Genomic DNA, 24,234 nt, shown 5'->3' on the forward strand with positions numbered 1-24,234 from the left:
AGGAACAAAAAGACCACAGCATATTTGTTCAATTCAGTTCACATTACCAAGAGTTTTCCCAAAGAAAACTGTGCTAAGAGTATCATTTCAAACACATTCTGTTGTCACTGTGCATTGCTAATAATGCACAGTTTTGTTCTTGGTACATTGTTAATAGTGTTAATTACTGTTATAATTACTCATTCATCTTATGCCTCTCATCCTGAGTTCTGAGGCTTTCCAAGCTATGGACTAAACCTTCCAATCCTTTTGCCATGAGTTCTCCTACTTGTGTGAATAATGTTGTTTAAATTAATGGACAACAAACTGTGTATAAAGGCATTCAGCATTAAAAGACATTTAGGGTGGAATGCATCCACAGCAAACTCACAAAGGTTGAAAAAATCCCAACCCTAGCAGCCAGATTTCTAAAGGAAACCTAAATCATGCCTGAAATTCTAATATGTGAATTGAGCACCAAAAACTAAACTCAGAACCTCAGTTCTATTCATTAGCTTGTAAGAGTCTGAAAAGTAGGTGTTGATCTGAAAAAGAAACTACAAAAAATATTTTCCAGGTCCCAAAGCTCAAACCTAGCAAAAAGTGCTCGGGACTATCAAAAACTTTAAATAAATAAACACAATTTGAAAATGAAAATTCAAAAAAGGGGTATTGGAGTTTGAACTTGTCTTCTTTCTGACTCAGATTATGAACTGGAACCTGATATCTCAAAACGTATTCATTATGCAGACTATGAAATACGGAGATCTCAATATGATGCAAGTCATGCACTTGGCTTTTTAAAATTTGCTTTAGGTGGAAGCTTGTATTCTGGAGAACACAGAGTCTGCTAGAACAGTTTAAATTCGGATAATATGGTTCCCTTGGACTGTGTGTAAAACACCCATTGACAAGCAACGAAACTTTCACAAGCAGAATGGGGGATATATTATTGTGGTGTCTTAGTCAGACTTTCTACTTCAGTCCATTTCTGTTGCCACAGATTATGTTGTGAATTCAACAGTTTACCTTGAATTACAAGTTACCATTGGTAATATTCCAACATGTAAAATAACACAGTATTCCACAATAACCTGGTAAATAACTTTTGCCCCTTATGACAATGAACTATCAGATGTATGATTATAATACACAGTGAATGATTTTTCAGATGAACAAACTTGAAAAAATTTTGTGAGCATGAATCAGGGTCTTCAGATATAGCATAACTTAATTTTTCTTCCAGTTTTCTTCTGTTTACAGTCTTACTGCTTATAATTACACACACACACACACACACACACACACACACATATATAAAATTATGCACACATATATATGTGTGTGTGTGTGTAGACACACAGGGAGCCAGTTTTACTTATTTACAAAATGCTTTGCCAGGCATGTCTCAATATTTTATTTGCTTCAACTATCTTGAGAGGCAGGGCGTTAAAGTCATGACATAATTCTAAATATATGAGATGTCATTGCTTAATGAAAGCCTGATCATGCCACGAGAATGATTTCTTGCTCTATTTTTCTGCAAATTATGATCAGTTCTGGTAATCAAGATTAAATTTGAACTGTGTGAGGTGCATTCTTAACTGCTACAGTGCAGTCAGACTATTGTAGTGGGAACTAGATTTCACAATAAATTGTGTGTATAATTCTTGCTTTAGTCATTCATGCTTGTGTGCAGTTGAATTAAAATAACAAATAAATGGAAAATAATACAATTGGGCTGATAATGAATTTGGGTTAAAAATCTATTAAACTTCTTCACTAGTAATTGTGCACATAAGACATATGATGAAAACAAAAATTCAAAAGGGCTTGCTAGTGGCAAGGTGTGGGTAATCAGACTACATGGTTTAATCCCATTGCATGTAATCCAAAATAATTTGGAATACAAGCTATGCCTTTTCTAACAGTATCGCCAGGCTTCTTCCCTCCCCCCGTGTTATGACAGGAAGCTACTCTCACAGGACAGCCAGAGATGAAACAAATGTAGAATTGGCTGTGGCGAAATACCACTGCCCCAGTGTATAGAGGTATCACTGGACAGATGGCTAGTTCCTCTTTTCTCTACTTCATTAGCTATCTGGACCTACTCCAGTGATAAGCATTATGAGAATGCCCAGTAACTGTCCTTCCCCCATCAGTTTCTGTCTCATTGTAGATCTCTATAGTGAAGGAGGGAGCAATGTGTCCAAAGAGCATGGCTGCTGTTGCACTTTCCACTATAGGAATCAAATTGGAGATAAGAGGAACAGAAAATCTGTGCCCTAGAGGACTTTCACTCCAGTCCTGGGAACTTTCTGAAATATACTGAAACCCTGATGTGTGCAATTAGTATGTTTTATCAATTGGAAATGAAGAATTCTGCACTGGGAGGGCAGGCTAGGGTGTGTGTGTGTGTGTGTGTGTGGAATGTTTTAATGTTTAATAAGGAATGTTTTTATTTGTTGAAACTTTTCAGTGAGACATCTACGGTCATTGCTAACAGTATGGAAATAAAATGTGAGATAACCTCAGTTGTATAACATATTTCAAAAATTTGAGGTTGGAAGTACAATGTATGGTGAAAGGAACAATATCCAGATGGCACCAAGGTGACAGGTTTTATATCAGAAACAAAATTTGAGCGGGGAAGAGAGGCTCTCTGTAAGAGTCTTTGATGCCTGTTTCGGTCTTAATGGTAGTTGCTTTATGGATGGGTTCAGTATATTCACATAAGTACTTTAATTAGTAATTTTGTTAGTCCTATTAGTATTAGTATTCTAGCCATGTCCATGAAAAATCAATATTGATGCCTAACTATATCCTATATCTACAGAAGATGGATTTGACTTACTGAAGTGTATTTGAATGCTGTGCTCATTTCCCACCTACCCCCACTATCATGGTGTTTTTATCGCCTTTAAACTAATAATACCCAGGAGCCCTTAGGGATGCAGAACTAATCAAGATAAGAGCAGTCCCAATTTGGAACTATTATATTCATGAATCAAGAACAAAATACATTTCTGAGAGGGACTTGTTTTTATGACCTGTCAGGGACTTCTGCCAGACTTGCTTTCCCATGATATTAGTTGTTTCATTTGCAGGCTCTGTTCATCTTGTAACTACTTTGTTACTCCTTCCTCCTCTCTGTCTGATATACTATTTTCATGAGTTGTATAGGAAACATAGGGCAAGCTTTTAACTTTGACTGTCAGGCTTGATGTAAGTGACCAATTTATCACTGAAGACACCCAGCTGTGTATCTCTCACTCATTTGAATTGGACCGTGCAGTTCAACATCTTAGCTAATGTGTAGTTGAGGGAGAGTGGTGGTGAGAGTGAGCTGGCTGAAGCTCCACCCAGATGAGACTGAGGTGGTGTTGGGGGAAGTAGCTAGGGAAGGTAACATATGAATCCCTTAGTGGAGGGAATGGACCTGCTGTTAGTTACCAGAACTCACAGCTATGATTCACAGCTGTTGTTGGATGATCATGTCTCAGCAGTAACCCAGTCAGTTGTTTACCATCTGCCTGGCCAACAGGTTGGAACTTCTCCTTTCTGATGCAGACCTTGCTACTTTTGTTCAAGCCTTTGTCACCTCAAGATTAGATTGTTGCAACACGCTCAACATAGCATTGTGCCTTAAAACCTTTCAAAAACTGAAGCCAGTACAGAATGTAGCAGCACTCACTGAGTAGCGCACGTGGCTGGGAGTGCATTACTCCACTGTTCTGGGATCAATGCTGGTTTCCTATCAGTTTCCGGATGCTGTTTAAGGTGTTGGTCATGACCTATAAAGTTCTAAATGGCCTGGAATCAGCTTTTTGTCATTCTCCATCTGCCATACTGCCACAGCTGCGGACAGTGCAAGCGCTTGACCTGGATCCCAGTCATTGTAAGAGAGAGAGTGCTGCTGGCACCTCTATGAGGGCTCTGGGACTCATTCCCCCATTTAGTCCATAATAACCCTGATTCTTCTCTAATTAGACTCTCTTGAGTTTAAATTTTGAATATGGTGGAAAAGAATGTATCTAGGATGCTTCCTGTAGCAGAGTTGTGGGTCCAGCGTACCATCTACCATGCCGAATATTTAACTTTAAACTGTAGCTGCTGAGATTCCGAACTCTGTATGATGTTTGACATTAAAATTTCCAGATAGGCCAATAATTTTGCATCTCCAGCCAATTGGTGATTGAAATGGTAGCACATAGACATTTAAGAAATTAATTTGTAGGTAGAAATTGTGCTTGCAAATCAGGTACATTTGTGCCTGAATTCATTTGTGCCTGAAAAAGGCCTCTTCAATTAATTGATCGGCACAAAATTGCAAGTGCAGAATTCTAGGCAGTTTTTGATCTAAAAGACAGCAATCCCAGATTTTTCTGTTGTTTAATTTTGTACTTGTATATAAATATGTGTTTAGCATAAATAAATCTAAAAATATATTTGTATAATATATACACATGCACACAAGAAATTGAGAGGAAAAAATGAGAATTTTTTAATGAGACAATCACACGTATGTTATGATAGGATACAGAAAGGAAAATGCTCAATTCTTTAATTAGCACGTGCTGTTTTGTTTATTAAAAGAAAGGAAGGTGAAAGAGGATTTGTTAAGGATGGAAGCATGACCCTTAATTTTAAAATAACATCGTCACAAACTTAATTTTGGTAGGACACTTTTTTTGTAATTTGCAGCCTTAATAAAGGAAGGAAACACATCAAAATATGAGAAATTAATATAATTAATCCTATATAAATTGGAGGAGTTTACATTATTGGGTGAATTATTGTTAAACATGTTCAGTGTGTACTAACATTGGACAAATGGTTATGTTGATGTTCTTTAAATACCATTGACTTTAAGGTTTTGTTGGATCACACATAGACCCTAGCTGGGGTAGACTGTATTGCTCTTGCGTATTTCCATTCCTTGCTTTTAGAGAGCTCAGACTGTGGGTTTGGACAATTGATAATCTGTCCCATAGGATTTACTAAGTGAGGTTCTACAAGGCTTTTTTATTTCATAGGAGGCACTAAGGGAGATAGCAATACGTTTTGAGCTGCAGCACCAATAGTATTCAGCAAATATGCATCTCCGTCTCATTTTCCTCACACCGAGATGGTACATTGTGTCTGCAGTTTCCTAGTGCCTGGCAAAGGTTGGGATTTGGACTGAGTTTGAGGTATCTTGCTCTAATCCAAACAAGGGAGAGGTGAGACTGATGGGTTGGCGGAAAGCTCTAGAGAGTACAGAGGAAGGATTTGTGCACTTATTAATGAAAACATCTACCTGCCCTTTGTCTAGAGATGCATAGTTTGGAGGTGCTTTCACACCCTGTACTTCTGAAATTTTGGCTGGTGTCAGTCACCAAAAATGCCTTCCTCCATTTTTGTCTAGTGAGGGTGATTGTGACCATCTGTCTCAGACTTGGACGTGGCCACAGTAATCCATGGATTACCGCAATGCAGCAGACATGAGACTATCCTTGAAGCCCACTCACAAGCTCCAGTTGGTGCAGAATGAGGTTGTCAGTCTGCTGGGCGGAGTCACCAGCAGGGAGTTTATTTCAGCAATTCTCCAACGGCACAAGCAGCCTATTGGCTCATGGATATAATTCAAGATAGGTTGATCTATAAAATCCTATAAGGCTTGGATCCATTTTATCTCAGAAACAACCTTTCTCCCCATCTACTGTGATTGCATTTGAAATCAGGTGAGGTGCTTGAGCTAATACTTGCTACATTTCAACATTGAGATGCAAATCATCCAAAGCGGAGTTAGTACCCTGTTGTGCATGTGTATAGCTATTAGAGCTGAGCAAATAATTTACTAGGAATAGTTGACTCCATTTATTTAGCTTCTTTTCATGTTTGCAGAATATTCACCATCAGGTGACTGCTTTATATTTATTCAAGCTTCTATTTTGTTTTGCAAGTATTTACTTTGTGAACTGAATATGAGTGGAACACTGTGAGTATTCAGTATTTAAGGTGTGTTGGTTTCTTTGCGCTTAGCACATGATAGTGAATTAACTAACTTGTGTAATCATTTAGGACTTGAAGAAGCCTCCTGGCTCTGGCAATTGGGCAAGCTGCACCTTAGGGAAATTTAGTCAGGACGAGGTGATATTTTAGCATATTTTTAACTTTGTACTTTCTAAGTTAGACAGGTTTTGCCTAAAGCATCATTACTACAAAAACAATCTATTTTTAGTTTAGTATCTAAGTGCAGACTTCTTTGCACCTTTCACCCAAAAGAATGTGTATGGCACAAATAGTTGCCTCTGTGCTTGGGTTTGGCAAAGGTCTGTTATACAGTTTCCCATACTATATAAATGATAACTTTTCCAACGTGAATGTTTGAACATGCAAATTCTAAATTTCCAGTTTCTGTGTGAGACACATGCCCCATCCATTAGTATGTATTTATAATAGTGTACGTATCAACCTTAATTTACAATGCATGTAACTTCACCATGAGGGCTATACATACTCCTTTAGAACCTAAAATTTTAACAACGGCTTTCTGAGAAATGTTCTTTCTTACTTGGCAATACATGTGGTGTTCACTGGGTAAAATATGCATTTCATTTCCTCTCTCAAGTCCCTTCAAAAAAATCAGTGAAATTTTTTCCTCCCCATTTCATATCTGTCCATCATTTCACTGTTTGGTTCTTCATGTCCCCCTTGTTTATTGTGGGGGTGCAGATCATAGCAGGTAGTTGGGGCAAGCCAATCTTCTGTCACTAGTATGGAGGGTCAGGTGGGAATGGGGTTCTAGACTTCCTCCCAAACCTCCTCTTCAAACTCTGGGATGAGGCTTGATAGGAAAAGAATGGTGGGGGGAAGAGGTGGGCTGCAGCCATATCACTCAATGGAGTACTATCTTGGCCCCACCTCCTACTCATTGTTATCCTTATGCTTTTGGGAGTAGCTGGCAATGTGGTATATAGAGCTTGAGCGTTTGTCCCTCTATGCTCCTAGTGGCCTAAGTGGGGCATGCAGGCTACCTCAGTCATAGCAGACAATGCCGCATTGCGGCAATTGGCAGCAGCTGGTGCAGGGCGAACCTTGGAGCGGGGGAACATTTTAACAAGTAAAAACAATCGTAGCATTTTTGGTGGGTATACAAGACAATTTTTGCTATCCTTCTCTATACCTGAAAAGGCAAACAATTTGTGTCTACTATCATCACACTCCCATGCATGGAGCTGGCCTGAGGATTTTGGGGAGACGTTTTATTGGGAGATTCCCCACTACTCAACTGACTTGTTTTGCCAAAACAATTGTGTGCGCATCAATGGAGAAGTCTTACAGAATAGAATGGGAAATAACTTTGCCATACTGTTTTTTTAAAACCATCCTCTAGGATGTGGCAAAATAAAACAAAAATAACTGGAAGCATGAAACCATTCTCTTTTGAATTAAATTAGAAAATTATTATGATTATTATTTAGAATTTCTCTTTGTATAACCCGATTGAATAGATAGACTTCAATAGATTTTATACTATAGGACTTCTCTTTTTGGGAGCTGCGGCATGTGGATCATTGGATTCCCCCAGCATCTCGCTGCACAAGTGGAGTCCAGCTGCTTGTTCCTTTCAGCCCTAGCAGTTGGATTGCATTACTTTGAATTGGTTTACATTTTTAAGGTTGTCTCTGCTATGGAAAGGGGTATAAATAACTCTTTAAAATGGAAGCTGAGATTCTCTTTTACATTGCCCAGAGACTGTGGCTCTGAACTAGGCATTCACATGAGTCCCCTTCAGCTCATCTCTTCTTTCTGGTCTTCCTTGTGAATATGTATTCAGGTATGCTTTAAATGAATTATGTATATAGGGCCTGATTCAGATTCCATTAACTTCAGTGGGAACTAAATCAATCCCATGAATTGTAATATATAATGAATGATAATGTACAGTGGACACTGCTGAAAGCTCACCATTTGGTTTATTCTATTTTGCTTTGTTTTACAGGTGATCACTGTGTTACATAAAACATGATCTACAAAATAATTATTGATAAGTGCATATTCTTGATCAAGTCTGGGATTTTTAAAGGAGCCTACAGGACTGAGATGCCCACATCCCATTGAAACTTAATGAGAGTTCAATGCCTAAATCCCCTTAGCTCCTTTGAAAATCCTTGCCCAAATCAATAGACTGCAAGGGCCTAATTCAGGAACCATTAAATTTGGTAGAAAGTCTGTCATTGACTTCAATGGGCATTGGATTGGGCGCAGTGATGGTAATTGTACTCATTGGTTCAGATTTCTTTTAGGCACGAAATTAAACCATATGATTTTTTTAACTAGTTTTTCACACCCCTACAGGAAGGAGAAGTTGTTTTCAACCTATGTGATACCATTAACAAAATACAAAAATCACTTTAAAACTTTATAGCTCATCAAATAGGTGTGGTTGAGTTCTGCATTCAGCAGAATGAATCTGTGTTTTTGTGTGGAGGTTTGTGTTTGAGTTATAAACTCACTCACCAACATTTTGAATGTAAAAATTTGGTGATAATATATGATCAACCTAAAGTGCATTTTTATGGCTGAGGTGCAAATTCTTGGAAATTAGATGTCAAAATGCAAACATACATGCCACTACAACTGTACTATCATGAAAAACTGCTATAATACAGCTTATTCGGTGATTGTGGGCCAGGTTGTCTTTCCCCTTGTCAGAATAATTTATACAAAATTATTAAACTGTTGAGGCTTGGATCCATAACATAATCTCTCTCAGCGTGCTTCATTGAAATACTTAAACACTTTACGCAAACCTTTAATTCATAAAGTCTCCTCTTTTTGAAAAGGTAAGTAAAACCAGTCTCTGTTGTGCTGTTATTGAATATACTACAATCATTTGTTGGAACACACTTTATTTAAAAATAAAAAAATGAAACAGCCAACAAACATAACAAAACAGGTGAATAATAATATTGATCCCAAACAAATAACCACAAAAGTTTTTAGTTTGCCTTTGCAATGATTCTTTTACAACTGGATTTTCTGTTTAAGTGAAGTTGCACTTTCTGTCTAGGAGAGCAATTGGATGTGATGTGTAGAAGCTTGCAAAGATAAGACCAGCATTTCTGCAGATCTTTGGGTACAGGTATTAGGGAAGAATGCAGTATTGACTGATTGCAACAGTATGGAGGGGAAAGCACAGAGCTACTTTCACTTGGTGAGAGAGGCTTAATGAAGTACTTCATAGTGTACCATGAAGTTGCTGCTGAGGTAACTAGCAATAAATGGCATTAAGCATTCTAGACAGAATAGTGGAGTCCTCTAAAGAGGCGGTACTCTTGTTTTCATAGTGAAATTAAAGGTGGGATACATGCCTAAGACACTTGCTTTTACAGACATAATGACTTGGAATTAGTTGCACAGCTCCTAATAGGCACTTTCTGGAATCACAACTTGAAAGCAGCTTTGACTTTAAATAGAGGATACTGATGAAATGGATGTAAAAAATAATCCAGCATGAACACCATAGTTCAGCACCATTGGTGATTTTTGTTCAAAAGAGACCCATGATTGAATAAATGCTTGAATGAACAATATCTCCTAGAAAGAGAATGATTTAATCCCTTAAGCCTTCTCTTCACTTGTCTTTTTCTCCCAAAAGTATATACCGTTGCTACCACCAGTTGAGCTCCACTGGTGCTGGCACTAGTGTGAGCATGGTGCCAACGGCCTTCGGTATTTTTATCATCATGTTGTTTGGTGGCGAGGGTTAGACAACAGAGTAGTAAAAATGTTGGTGGCTGTGAAGCCTTGGCTACACCAGCGCTGCTGCCATCAGTACCATTGATGAAGCTGAATTGGGAGACTAATGTAGCATCAGCCTTATAAAAGTGAAGCACATTCAGGAATGAAACATAGATCAAATGGGGATTGATATCTAATGGTTAAAGAGGAGAACTGGGAAACAGGACTCCTAGGATCTTTTTCTGGCTCACTGTCATGTTGTGTTGACCTTCAGCAAGCCACGTAAGGCCTCAATTTGGTAGAAAACTCTCACGTATGTGCTTAAATCCATCCCTGTTCAGAACAGCATTTCATATGCTTAAATCCCATTGACTTTAATGGGCGCAAGATGAGACTCTTAGTCTCTCCATGCCTCAGTTTCCCACATGTAAAATAGTTGTAAAATCCATTTTACGGAAGTGTCATGGGCTTATCGTTTACTTTGTATGTTCAGGTCCTTCGATGAAAGACAAGCGTATTACGTGCATAAGGAACCACCAATAATTTAAGATATCTACTTTTAACCAATTATTTTAGCTCCCATTCTTGTCTTATTTGCTTGAGTGAGAGTGACTTTATTCCTGAAGGAGAAGGGTCTATAAAATAACTGCACTTCTAATACTCTTACCCCAAATTAAAACAAGAAATTCGGTGGGACACACAACTTGAACACTTTCAGTGGAGTTGCACTGCCTTTGGATGTAGCATTGTATTGAAAGATTGAAGGTGTTTGACAATGGGGAAAGCAAATGATTTAGGGTGGAAGATGGGAAAATGTCATCACTGAAATACTTTTGCAACAAGAGGCAACTAGGTTGCCTATTCAGCAGTCATCTTTTTCTTTGAACAAGAATTACTCAAGGCATCATATGCTTAGGTCTAAAATGGAGAGAGGTATTGTGCTGAAGTCCCTCTTGAAGAATAGAAAGGTTTAGGATTGTAGGAATAGAAGATTCCCATTCAGAAATGCATCAAATTCCATCCTAAAACTAATTCGGTTATTTGCCCCCTCTACTCCTGTGGAAAGTCTGTACCAGAGCCTCACTTCTCTGTTAATTAGAAACTGTCTTCTAATTTCCACCATAAATTTATTAGTAGCCAGTATATACCCACTTGGTTGTATACTAAAAACAAAAGTAAAAACATAATAGAATATACATAGTAAATATAATGATCTGAGATAGTGAACTGTGTTGAAGGAGCACTGAGTTTTACGTGTTACCTTTTCTACCACAGGCTTTGCAGTATTGATGGTCATTTTGTCCCTATGCCTCGAGTCCTGAACTTCATTGGTAATGACTGTGCCTAGGATTTAGATATCTCAGTGATGATCAGCTAGCTCATTTGAGTTGAGAGCTCTGTTGGTTGCAAACCCAGAAACTGGCATTTACATGGTCTTAAATCAAACATCTTCCAGTATCCTGTTGCAGAGTTTTTTGTTTCTCTATTTTGATAGGCAAGTATGCTTTTCCAGTCCATTGGATCTCCTGTGCTAGACATTATCACATACTAAATGAAAATATTTTCTATTGGAGCTGGAAGCAGGCCTTTCTCATAATACAAAAATATACAGTTTTGGATTAAATTGGCCTGTATAGAGGATGATCACTTGCTTTCTTGTATTTTAAAGCTCTTTCTTCTAAGTTCAAAAGTTTAGGAATTTTTAATTATGTTTTAGTAGCTTTTTATGGACTCTGCAAAGAATGATCCATCTTGAGATGTCACTATTGTCTCTTACTTACAGCTTCATCTGTGTGCACCAAAAATGGAAAAACTATTTCTTTGTAAATTTGCACTTTATGGCTAATATGAAAATGACAGCCCCTATTGCAAGAGATCTCCTATGTTAAGAAAACCCTCTAAAACATGACAACAATCACCAGGGAAAACTAAGTTCTGTTAAAGAAGATATATCAGAATGAAGAAATGTATAAAAATAATTTCTATTATTAATAATATTGTTATTGTAGCACCCACAGTGTGTTAGGTGGTTCAGAGCAAACACATGGTCTGTGCTTTGACAGGCTTATGGTCTAATTGTTTGGACATATATATATATATATATATATATATTTAAGACAAAAAGCAAGCCCTGTTCAAAAGGCTAGACAATAATTCTTGTAAATTCATTGCTGAAAACATTGTTTGCTCAGTATATTAAATGCAAAAACCAACCTACAAACTCTCAGGAATTTCAGTTAACCAGCTGAAATAGAACATAATTCTCCAGAAAACCCCTGACAGCTGAGACTTGGTTACGGATTATCATCACTGAAAAGTTAAATCAAGTTGTAACTTGAGTCCTGTCCTCACACAGAACCTTTAGTTAGCATGTGGAGGAGCTTTTTACTTGAGTTGGCTGGCTGGTCAGGGGATACAGGCTGAAGCTTGAGATAGCACAACTCAGCTGCTAACAAGACCACTCTGCATTATGGACTCAGGCTAGTACCACTCAAGTCCTCTAATGCAGGGGTCGGCAACGTTTGGCACACGGCTTGCCAGGGTAAGCACCCTAGCGGGCCGGGCCAGTTTATTTACCTGCTGACGCGGCAGGTTTGGCCGATCGCGGCTCCCACTGGCCGCGGTTCACCGTCCCGGGCCAATGGGGGCGGCGGAAAGCTGTGGCCAGCACATCCCTCACCCGCGCCGCTTCCCGCGGCCAGTGGGGGCCGTGATCGGCCGAACCTGCCACGACAGCAGGTAAATAAACTGGCCCGGCCCGCTAGGGTGCTTACCCTGGCGAGCCACGTGCTAAACGTTGCCGACCCCTGCTCTAATGCCTTCCCACAATTCCCCCTTGTGCCCAGAAAGGACTGACAAATTCTTCATTGGGAAAGAATTTGCGGAGTGGCTCAGTTTACTGCAATGCAAAGAACTCTGGGATACGCCCCTAGACATCTTAGTGCCACACATGAGAGTGAGTGCAGCATAACAGCTTGAATGTTATTTTTCAGTGTGGCCACTCTTACGCGAGCAAGGCTAATTTGAGTGGAGAAAGTTGAGTGTAGCTAACTTGTGTTAACTTGTGGTGAAGATCTACTTTTAGAAGCCTTTTTTTTCTTCATTTCTCCTTTGTTTCACTTTATTTTTCCCCATATTTGGGAGGGCATAGATCATGAGAAACCTAAATACCATGTCAAAAGTATAAATCTGCATTAATCAGAAAAATACATTCAGTGCATGTGTGAGTACGTGTACCTATGCACACACATTGGGCACATAAAAACACTATGGTAAAGGAGCATTATTATGGTTGCAAATTCATGCCTGCCAAAGTTAGTTTCCCTGGTGCATATCAATTATGATGTTCTTTATTTACATGATAACACACTATTTTTTCCACTGGACCCCTGCCTCGTTCAGAGCAATTGAGCATTTCAGAGAAAAGGTTGCCAGAATTTTTTAACATGGGACAAAACAGTGTACTTTTACGTAGCCTTATTCTTGGAAATAGCTGAACCAGTGGCTGAAAAAATGCACCCCGAGGCAGACACCCAGCATGGAAAATTTCAGTCCAAATGGTAAGTTTGGAAAAAATATAAAGCAATTGAAAACAAGGTATTATAGTGGGAAGTGTCAGGCAACCTCAATAATAGGTGGTGCTCCCAGCTCTGCATAGCATATACATGTGTTAATCACATTAAGCTTATTCACTCAGACATTTCCAAAAAAGGACATTTTCTCTTTCCTGTTTCCTTTGGCTTGTTTAAATTTCCATTGCTAGACACCTGAGATAACAATAGAAGACCCTCTCATATCTTTGATAACACATTTGAAAAAAGAAAACAATCACCTAGGATTAATGGTGAATCTGTTTATTAAGATAAAAGCAGAATAGAAACCAAATTGGCAACTGATTATTTTTATTTCTGTGGATTTTACATGACACCTGGAGACCATTTAAAACGTTAGTTGGCTGTGTTAACGTTGTGTTTAAAAATAACACTTGTATGGTGCCAAATCACTTTAGAGTTGGGTACAAATATTGAGACAAAAACCCAGCTGTTGTTGCTTTTGCTGCTAATTTAAGGTGTCAGATTACAGCTCAACTGCTATACCTCAGTGAATAAGGCCCCTTGTGAGATCATTATGTTTTCTAACAGTTGAGAATAATGGATTAATCAGTGCAGCATCAGTTACTTTCATTATATGCCCACACAGCGGTTATGGGCTTTAATTTAAATGCTCTGTGGGGAGATCAAGAAACTGCATATGGGAGGCACCTAGAATTGGAAAAGAAAAAAAAATTTGAAAGCAATCCATGGCAGCACTGGGTCTTCCTTTGCTTGGCCACTTAGAAAGTAGAGGGTGAGGTTGTTGAGGGAGCTCACCTCTTTGAGAAATACTATGCATTTTATTTAATGCTGATTGATTTTGACTTATGTTCAATATAACCTTTTTACAACTGATGAAAATATAGTGACTTTCATCCCAGGATCCAAATGTTCTTTACATGGATTAATTATGCCTGCATACAAAATACAAGTGCACAAACTGTGTTTGAACTACTGAAAACAGATTTATGGCCTGGTTTTCAGAGGTACTGAACAGTATTAACTCCTGTGATGTATGTTGGAGCTGTAGGTGTGCAGTGCCCTTATGAATCAGGACAATAAAAAACACCTTTTCCGAATGGAGTTATTTAACCATTGTGGACAAGACCTTGCATGTAGGTTTGTAAATGGCTGTGTCTGGTGTACAGCGACCTAGTAAAACATGATTAAACCTTGTTAGCAGAAACTGGTTTTAAACCACATTTAAAACCAGTTCTACTTGCAAGATTAAAGTGTCAATGTAGGCAAGGGCCTCAAAGGTAGTGCTGCCATTGATGACCATAACTGTCATTACCATAGAATGTATTAGTGGCAGAATGATACCTTTGCCCACTGCGTTAAATCTAGTCTTATTAATTTTTGTGTCCCCCCGCCCCCCGCCCAAAAAAAGGGCTTTCTTATTAGGATTGATGCTTTAGAAAAGGTTATTCTAATAAACCTTATGGAAATAGAGAGGAAAAATACTGGAAGCCAAGACACACGTCATCTCTATATAATGCATAAAGACACAGTGTTGTTAGCATTGTGGTTCTGCAATCTAGTCACATAGATACTAAAAGATTTCATGCCCTCCGGTTCTGTAAACATGAAGTCATAGGAACCCTGTTACTGTTCATGTTGTGGTGGTTACAGTATTTTTCCAGGAGTGGTATTGCATCAAAATGGTGTCAGCTAAGTCTGAAATAAAGAGGAGTCTGGTGATCAAATGAAAAAAAAAAAAAAAGGTTGCCAACTCTCATGATTTTATTATGAGTCTTGAGGTATTTGGCGTGTTTCTTAAAGGCCCAGATCCTGTGATTATATAAGAATCTCCATTTTCATTTTAAAAACTTTGTCACACTTGGTTGTGGAGAGAAGCTTGAAAATGTGAACTGCAAAGGCCCCAAAACCAGAAGGCAAATAAAAAAAACCCACATTTTTAAAACGTCTCTCATGATTTGAGTGCCTGATTCATGATTTTTGAAATCATGAGATTTTTGCCTATCTGGAAAGTGTTGTCTAACTGGTCCTGGCTAGCAGGGGGCTATATATCAGGGCTTCTCAAGGCTCTTCTCCCAGCTCCACCACTATCCTTGGGCAAATAGCTTAAACTCTGTTTGCCTCAATTCACCCATCCCTGTATAGGGATAACATTCTTAGCAATACTGTTTATGTGAAGGGTGTTCTGAGGCTTAATTATGTTTTTCCTTGTGCTTAGAGATTCCTAGACAAAGTCTTAGTTAAAAAATTTTAATGTTTAACTGAGGGTATGTGCGTGTGTGTGTCTGGAATTCCACCGTCCTTTACCTTTCCACTTTGAATTGAATGTCCATTTGCTTTGGGGACAAGCAACATGAAAAGCATGGCAGTTATGGTAGAGGCAATAATCAGGGAGGATGACAGGTGAGTAACTCACTCCTGGGAATGTTGTAAGCTGGCATATGCACCATTTGTATCCAGTCCTTGCATGCATACAGATAATAATGTTGCATTAGGGCCAATTACATGGTGTTATGGACACACAACACACAAATTACACACATAGCCAAAAAAGGACACTGTGATAAAGCAGTGGTCTAATCAAAGGAGACAGAGGGAAATGTTGGACTTGTTAGCACTCCCAGCAACACAGCAGCTGCCACTGCTCCAACCAGCCTCGGAGGTCTGCTTTTCAACTCCAGGCCCAGATCATGAAAATCAAAGAGACACATTCAAAACAGGTTTACCACACAGCTAGAAAAGTAAGCAAGTTGGTCTTTTTTGGAGGGAGAGGGGAGAGTGAAAATTAAAATAGTGTCTGTTCAGTTTAAAGTTGTAGTCCATATAAGCATGAGCTGTGTGTTGCCAAATGATGCTTGTTATTTCCAGGGTTCAAACAATTCTTTTTAAACTACAAAACTTTGGCAAGCGAACCAGAGACTATTAATCTCTAGTGAGCAAAAGAAGAAGAAATTCAAAGAGCAACAGAAACACAGAAAATGAGCTGGTCGTGTTTCCTTTCTCTTTTCCCATTTACCCTTCACCACTTGAAAGTATATTTCTTACCAGTAGTTTGTTAAACATGGCAATTAATCTATGCCTATACATTTTTTTATTCTCCCTCTGATGGAGCTGATCTCCTGTGGGCCTTAATGTTTCTTCATAGCAAATGCTGCAAACCCCCTTGATCAGCAGAGCCAAATGCTACCCAAAAGAAGCCTGGTGCTTATCAAAGGCTGAATGGCTAGCAGACCACTGGTAACTATGGTAGATGCTCATTGATGCTTGGGAAAAAGTGCTAATCAAAAATATAATCTACCATATTATTTCTCAATTTGATTAGCTGTTTGTGCTAATCAGCTGCAGAAATGGAATGTAAAAGAAAATCAGAGTCCCTATTATATGCAGAAACTAAAGTGTGCCCTTGGCGCTGGCCTAGTGTTGCATGTAGATTTTTCTGTCATTTACATCCATTCAAATCCTGTGTGTAAAAAAAAAATCATTGCGGATATTGTATTGATAGTTGTTTTCCTGTGTGTGTTCTTTTATGAAAAAAAGTGTACTGTTTAGAGGAGGAAAATTAGATTTTGCTATGGGGTCTTTTTCTTTATAGCATTGATAAAATAGAATGCCGTAACTTGTATTAGCTGGGGTACAGTGGATGATAATTAATCATTGTTATATAATAGGACCCTTTCATTGTAAAAGAAACCCAAAAAAGCCCACCTGTTTTCTCACTTGAAGTTGTGCTTGACTGCAAAAATAGCAAGGCGGTTAATATTATTATCTTTTTACTTGTTGTAATATAGGTATTTAACCTAATCTTTTTACATCTGGTTTGCAACCTTTTCTGATGGCATTGCCAGAAGGTATCTTTGGTCTTACAGTATATTTCCAGTACTTAACTGGAGTAGGTAGGGTGGATGTGTTGTAATTATTATTATTTTATTACAGATTTGTAAGCGGCTGGAAATTTTAATATGCACACATACTTTTTATAAGTCGGCAGTGCAAAGACACAACAAAGAGGAACAAAACCCACAATATTTCCCTGTAGCTTGAAGCAGTAAGAGAGAGGAGAGAGTTCTTCTGTCCATTCAGCAAAGGTCCTAGGATTTTTCAGTTCCTAATCAGTCCAGCTGGTTTGGGGAGATAGACTGCTAGGTTGAGTCTTTCAAACTGAGTAGTTAGTCTGGGAAGATTAGTAATCTAATCTTTTCACTTTTTGGTCAGAGCATTTGGGCTGTGCCTAGAAGCTATTATGTTTGTTCTAGAATTTGGGATATACTAAGCTTTATAAGTATCAGTCACCCATTAGCACCTCTTTTCCCACTCAAAATGATGGAGAGAGCACAAAACAAGAGTAGAAATATTTTAATGATGTGGGATTAATTCCTCTCACATGTTATAATGATTTTACATATATATATATATCACCTTTCAGCACTTTAGCAACTGTGGAAATACAAAGGATCATGTCATTCACCAGAAAATGCAGCCACCTTTAGGGTGGAATTCAGTATTTTTTTTTTATCAGCACACTGCAATGCTGCACAACAGTTTAGTGCCGCTAGGAAGTATGTAAGAATGTTGAATGCAAATGAATTTGCATGGGAAATGTGAGGAAGGAGGCAGATTGTGTTTACCAGATTTCGGATTGGACCAGGATTCCAGACCCAGAGAGGAGATGGGTAATGTAAGAATAAAAACTTGCCATTGAAACGTCATGAAAATCAGTCATGGGATACATCCATACATATGTACAAGATTCCACAGCCAACATCCCTACTTTTGAAAAAAATGCTAGGTGATCAGTTTTATATCTTATGGGAAAGTGAGCACCTCCTAACAGCACGCTGCTCCAGGGGGCAAATCTCAGCTGGTATAGATCGAAGGAATTGGAGCTGACAATTTACCACAGCTGAGGATGTGCCTCAGAGAGGGAAGTGCCACCTACAGATGGCTAACACCATTTTGTGCAGCTCCCAAGTAGTTCTTGGAAGCCCACCAGGTACTGATGCATCCTGAGCCTGCTTTGCTTGCAAGATCTGACAATATCACAGCCCAAGGTGGCAGGTCTGCAGCCATAAATAACACTCTCTGTAACCACAGGTTACTGATTCAGCATTTTGGAAGTGAACCTTACAATGATAACAGTGAGTTTGTGAGGGGTGAGGGTAAACTTGGCTCTAAAATAAGCAACAGGTTAGAGGTGTGATCCTGATGACAGTGTAGTGTGATGTGAGTCTCCAGTCTCCCCATATGATGCGGAGGGAACCTGGATGCTCTGAGAGTCCAGGACCTCACATAGTTTTCTGCTCTTAGTCTGTTTCAAATATCTACTGGGCTTCATAGCACTTAATAGAAAATTGGGGGGAGTGTTTTTTCTCTGTTCCCCCTCGTCTTCCATATATAAGTGCATTATGGTCTTTTGACTCCACCACAACACACAGGCTTAAAAATCGTTACTGGGATGATGAGTTTTAGACACTTGGCAACTGCTTCAAGTACTTGGTATTCAGGTTTGTAAAATGCCTCTCTAGCACTGCTGCATATACCTTGAAGGCTCCCCTGCAAGAGCCTATATAAGAACGCTGCTACATTAGACTACCACATGCTGAAGAATCATTGCAAAGGGGTTAACTTCACAAACTAAAATTGTGACCAATAATGCAGACAGTTCACTGTCAATTAGTACCCTTTGTGGAGCAATGGAAGCTGTACAGCTGTATTTAGCCTTCTTTGTGTTGAAATACTGCTATAATCATAAATGCTTTATTGCCTTCATAATGGTTAACATTTAAATATCAGTCTAATAATGCATTAATAAGTCTTCTGTGCAGTAGCTATCTGCTATGATTATACTTGAAATTTTGTAATTAATTAGTAGATTAATGAAATAGGGCTCAATTCAGTATTAACTGTATTGCTCATTATTTGTTGCTTTGTTATTTATTTATTGGAGACCTATGGAAATCTTCCTGCTTATTTCTAGCAACAAACAGGCTCTTAATGTTGGAAATGTGTAAGTAGCAAAGCTAGGATTTGGGTTACTAGATACTTTGTCTATTAAATACGTGGCTTTTTTTACAATAGCTGTATCTGAGTCTGTGTGATAGTACAGATTGAATTTTCAACAGTTGTGCTGGGAATAGTGTACAGAATGTATCTCTCATTGTCACTTCTCACTCTCTGAATCCACTCTGTGTTCTGTTAAAGTCAATGAAAAGTCTCCACTGAATTCAGTTTGACTTGCATTGGATCCTTTAGTGCCCTCATTGACATACTCAGTTGTCAACTTTGTGTACGATTTAATTTTCAAAACTGACTATATGCATGGCTGTTCTTTGGTGATTTATGATCCCAGTCCCTGCATAGAGTTCTTTCCTATACTAATGCCTTCTGTAATATATGCCACTTAAACTAACACACATTTACACTTTGCCTCTATTCTTTTGGTGGACAAGTGAACAAAATCAGAACACAGGTATAACAACAGTAATAATGCTTAGCACTTCTATAGCCTCATCCAAAGTGGTTCATCCAGAGTGTGTTACACACATTAAGCATCAATATCTCTGTGGCTAGGTAGATAAGTATTTTACAGATGGAGAAATGGAGGCCGATGCTAAGTGACTTGTCCAAGATTACAGGCAGAATTAGTGACAGAGATAGCAATTGAACTCAGGAGTTCTGAATCATAATCCTCTGCTTGAGCCACTGGACAATATTTGCTGTCATTTATTCCTACAGAGTGTTTCATGTGTCTGAATGAAGTTTACTGTGCCACACACTTCTTTTGGCTAGTTGTCTACCACCGACTTCCATTCCTACACCATCTGCTAGATACCATAATCTAGCAATAATAATTACATATAAAGAGAGCTTTATTTTTTAAAATACAAACTGGTATAGTGGAAAATTCATTTTGGTATTATGATGCCCTTAAGAAGGGAGTTCTGTGGTACAAACAAAGCAGCTTTTCAGCCTCAGAGAGGCTGTGAGGCATCGCAGTTTGTCCTGTGTAGTTTGCACCATGAGTGATGCATCCAGGATTCAACTCCAGATATTGACAGAACTTTCCTCCCTAATGCTTTGCCCTTCCCAATGAAATCGGGGTGTTCTGAATTTGGGATTCCAATTAGGCTCAAATTGTGAAATGAGTATTTTGGTTCAGGTCTGGATTTCAGACATCCTATCCCCTCCATATTTGAGAGTTTTCTGATTTCTGATTTGAGCCAACATCTGACATTACCAGTTTTCCTAGTGGAGCTAAAATTCTGCAATATATTGTGTTGTAGGCTACGGTACACTAACACACTGCAAACTGGGAATCTACGGAGAGGTTTCTGTTGTACACGCTGATCTCTAGTATACAGAAAACGAATCATCTGTTGGAAGGAAGTTACAGATGAATTAGAAGGTTAATTAGTTAATTATTTTAAAGCTCTTGAAAATCTTTTTATGAAATGCCCTGCACAAATACATAATATCACAACTACTGAACAAATCAGGTGTAAGTAACAGTAGTAATGCTTTAAAGTATTATTTGAGGTGGCTGTTTATTTTATCACCTGCACAAAGCTTACAGCCCTTAATTTAAAACAAGGCCAAGCTATTGATTTCTACAGTAATCGCCCAAAACACGGCACTATGGCTGTTATAACGTACAGCCTGCTGGGCCATTGCTATAAACAACTGCTGTGTGTTTGAATTTTAAATAAGGGAAATCTGAAGAGCTTTAACCATTTCAGTTAGAAGGAGGATGGACAGTGCAACATGGTAGGTAACAAATAGTCGGGGGGGCGGGGGAGGGATAGCTCAGTAGTTTGAGCATTGGCCTGCTTTGGGATCTGGGGCAAAATCAGTACTTGGTCCTGCTAGTGAAGGCAGGGGGCTGGACTCAATGACCTTTCAAGGTCCCTTCCAGTTCTAGGAGATAGGATATCTCCATTAATTTATTTTATTCTTTTAGATTTGATCAAGACTCTTGACACAGTAGGCTGCAGTAGTTGCAATTTCTGAGCAATGGAATGTGGCAAGTATACCCTCCTGGTGTGTGTGTTCCATTTCCCAGGCCATCATTGATAAACTTTATAGCTTCTAATTTGCCAGGGAGTCACTGATATAATTAGGAACAACATAAATGGGGGCAACCTACCCCAGTTGATGCTAAACTAGTCATTTTATCATAAAAAACATGATTAGGGTCCCTAATGGCAGCCGGGGTCCCATTCTTCTAAGACCAGCTCTAATAAAATACACAACACGGCGTTTCCATTTGAAACCCTTATATGCTTTGAACAGGAAATGTTTATTCTGGTACATTCCACGTTCCATATATTTCTTCCTAAGGAAACCAAACAAGTATTCCTCATCCATCCATATGTTTCTAACGGAGCAATTTGAGCTGTATGTCTTATTGCAAACAGGCTGTGCTAATGAGGCTTTAAGTGCCAACATCTCCCCTTTTGTTTGAAAACAAATACTCTAGTGGATGAAATCTTGTGCTACTTGCTATGCAGGGCAGGGCATGTTAAATAACAATTTTTGTTTACTTGTGCACAATTATTGGTTACTTTGACATAAAAATATCCTTCTTGACAACTCACAAATCGCTCCTGAGATATTTGTCAGCACGTCTTCTTGTTTGCAGCACTATAGATTTATTACCCGATTTATAAAGAGTGTGCTGGTAAAGCAATGTAAATAATTGATCAATCTGTTTTTCTTTTCTTTCTTTCTTTTTTAACAGTACTCTCAACAATAACAACATCACCCGCATCCCTCTTACCAGTTTCAACCATATGCCAAAGATCAGGACTCTGTAAGTACTAAATTCAGAAATAAGTAGCAGCCTGGATAACTCTGTCTTTGCTTTGAATATTTGTCTTTATTCAAGAAATACTTTTATAAAGGTTTTTAAAACCACTTTCTTTAATAAAAGGACAGTAAATAGGTCAAGCCAAAACTTTATTGTGTGGTATTAACCCCTTGTAAACAGGAATGAGGTAATCTTATTGGGTGAGAACATATTTCAGTCTCTCCCCAAGGTAACCAGCTCAAGCTAGTTTTGGGAGAAAAAAATCTACCAGTTGAGCCTAATTGTTGTCACGTGCTGATTATGAAATGTAATTCTGTTATTTAGCTGATATTTGGAGGCCAAACTGAATCCTTCCTTACAGCCTATGCAAATCTCAATACGTTGGGGTCACACAGCTTTTAAATGCATGCACAGTTTCACCTAGGATAACGTAGAAGTCAGAGCCCGTGCAGAAACAAGATTTTTCATTTAGTGGGAAATTCTGTGAGGATAAAAAAAAAAAAAAAAAAAGTTGTTCCAAAATGGAACAAACCCAAAAATTTCAAAATATCCTTGAAACAAAATTTAATAAAAAAAATTTTTCAGTCAAAACCTTTAATTTGGATAGTCAAAATATTGCAATCTGATTTTGACATTTTAAATTACTTATATTTTTAAAATAGAACATACATTTTGAAATGAAAAGTCATTTTGCACCAAAATATCTAAAATATTTTGTTTTGAATTTTTTCTCTCCAAATGAAATTTAATAGAAATTGACCCATTTTTGCAAAACATTTTCTCTTGTGAGAAATCTGCTTTTTCCAATGGAAAAAGATTCCTCTGGAAAATTTCCTACCAGCTCTAGGAGAACCTTATACAAAGGGAATTAAATTGACCTGTGTGTAATTTTTGTGGAATTTAGACTGAGAGCTGAGAGGTAAAATTCCAAATGGTAATGCCATCAGCTTTGCAGCTCTACCCCACCCAGCCATTTCCAAAATCATTCCCTTTAAATAAATACACAGCTCCAGAAGTCATTTTTTAAAGAAAAACCTGTTTGGTTTTACTCCAGTGTATAAAAACAAGCCAACGTGCGCTTACTCCAGAATGTTCAGCAAGCCAAATACTAGCAGCCTGTTCATACTAGTGGGAAGCAGAATGCTATGTTTAGATATATATTTTCATATAATCACAGTAGGCCAGTTAAGTGAGCTGAAGAAAAATGGTTCTTATCTGTCCATACTGATAGGCTGTTTTCTGTAAAGTGATAACTACTGATTTATATTTACTTTCTTTTTTTCTCTAAAGGATGACATTGCATGATGCTAGCATTAATGTAACTGATTAAAGAGAATTTATATTTTTGTCTTTTTGTGGGGGAGGTGAAGGGTGGGTTAAGATATTTCTCTCCCTTAACGATCCAGAATATTTGCCTGGCTACTTCAGATCAATCAGTCTTGTCTGTTCCAGAGCTCAGTGCCTGCTGCCATTTTCCCTTTAGTTTAATTTCGGAGATGGCTTTGTATATCGCTCCCTGGAGACTTACACTGACTAATCCCCCTTCGCTGTAATTAAAGAAGAAAAAAAGGGAATGAAAAAAAAAAAGGAAGGAAGTCATAAATGGGATTTATAAAGAGAAGCTTTTATATTGAATTCTGAGAGCCACATTTTACAGAACATGAATGCTGACCCACTCTAAAAGGATTTGCTGGAAATTTAATTTAGAGTCTGTGGCTAAAAGGGCACCTTTAAAAGCTGGCATTTGTATTTATTCACCTTATGTTCTACAAAGGTAGTTTCATCAATAGCAAGTGGCATGTATGAGTCTCAAAGACTGCCAAATTATATCCCTTCTAACCAGTTCAGTATTATTTTTTAAAAAGCCCCATGCAGAAGGGTAGAATTGTAATACTGTGGTTTAATTTTTCATTTTACTTTCTCCCTACTTTGTCAGAGATAGTAAAGCCATCCAAAGAATAGTAAATGTAAGATAAACATAGATACCACAAATATTTCATGACTTCTTCCACTGCTCCTTCCTGGAATTGTTTCATTCTCCTCAAATCATCACCATCACATCTCACAAAGATGATGTCTAAATATTAACATTATTTTTCATAGCTAAAAATGATTAAAAACACACTTGACCATTGTTGGTTCATATTGCAG

At 38.2% G+C, this 24,234-nt stretch overlaps 1 protein-coding gene across 2 annotated transcripts in view; it reads left to right on the forward strand.

Annotated features, from left to right (window-relative positions):
- The window catches only part of SLIT3 (slit guidance ligand 3), a 793,796-nt gene that overhangs the window by 466,643 nt on the left and 302,919 nt on the right, over nucleotides 1-24,234 (forward strand). For both annotated transcript variants that reach the window (XM_005295705.5, XM_065554865.1), the window contains one exon: nucleotides 22,015-22,086. In XM_005295705.5, the coding sequence (XP_005295762.1) occupies nucleotides 22,015-22,086 (72 nt within the window). The remainder of the gene's footprint in view (nucleotides 1-22,014; nucleotides 22,087-24,234) is intronic.

This window comes from Chrysemys picta, chromosome 8, assembly GCF_011386835.1.
Source record: "Chrysemys picta bellii isolate R12L10 chromosome 8, ASM1138683v2, whole genome shotgun sequence".
Classification (NCBI taxonomy): Eukaryota; Metazoa; Chordata; order Testudines; family Emydidae; genus Chrysemys; species Chrysemys picta.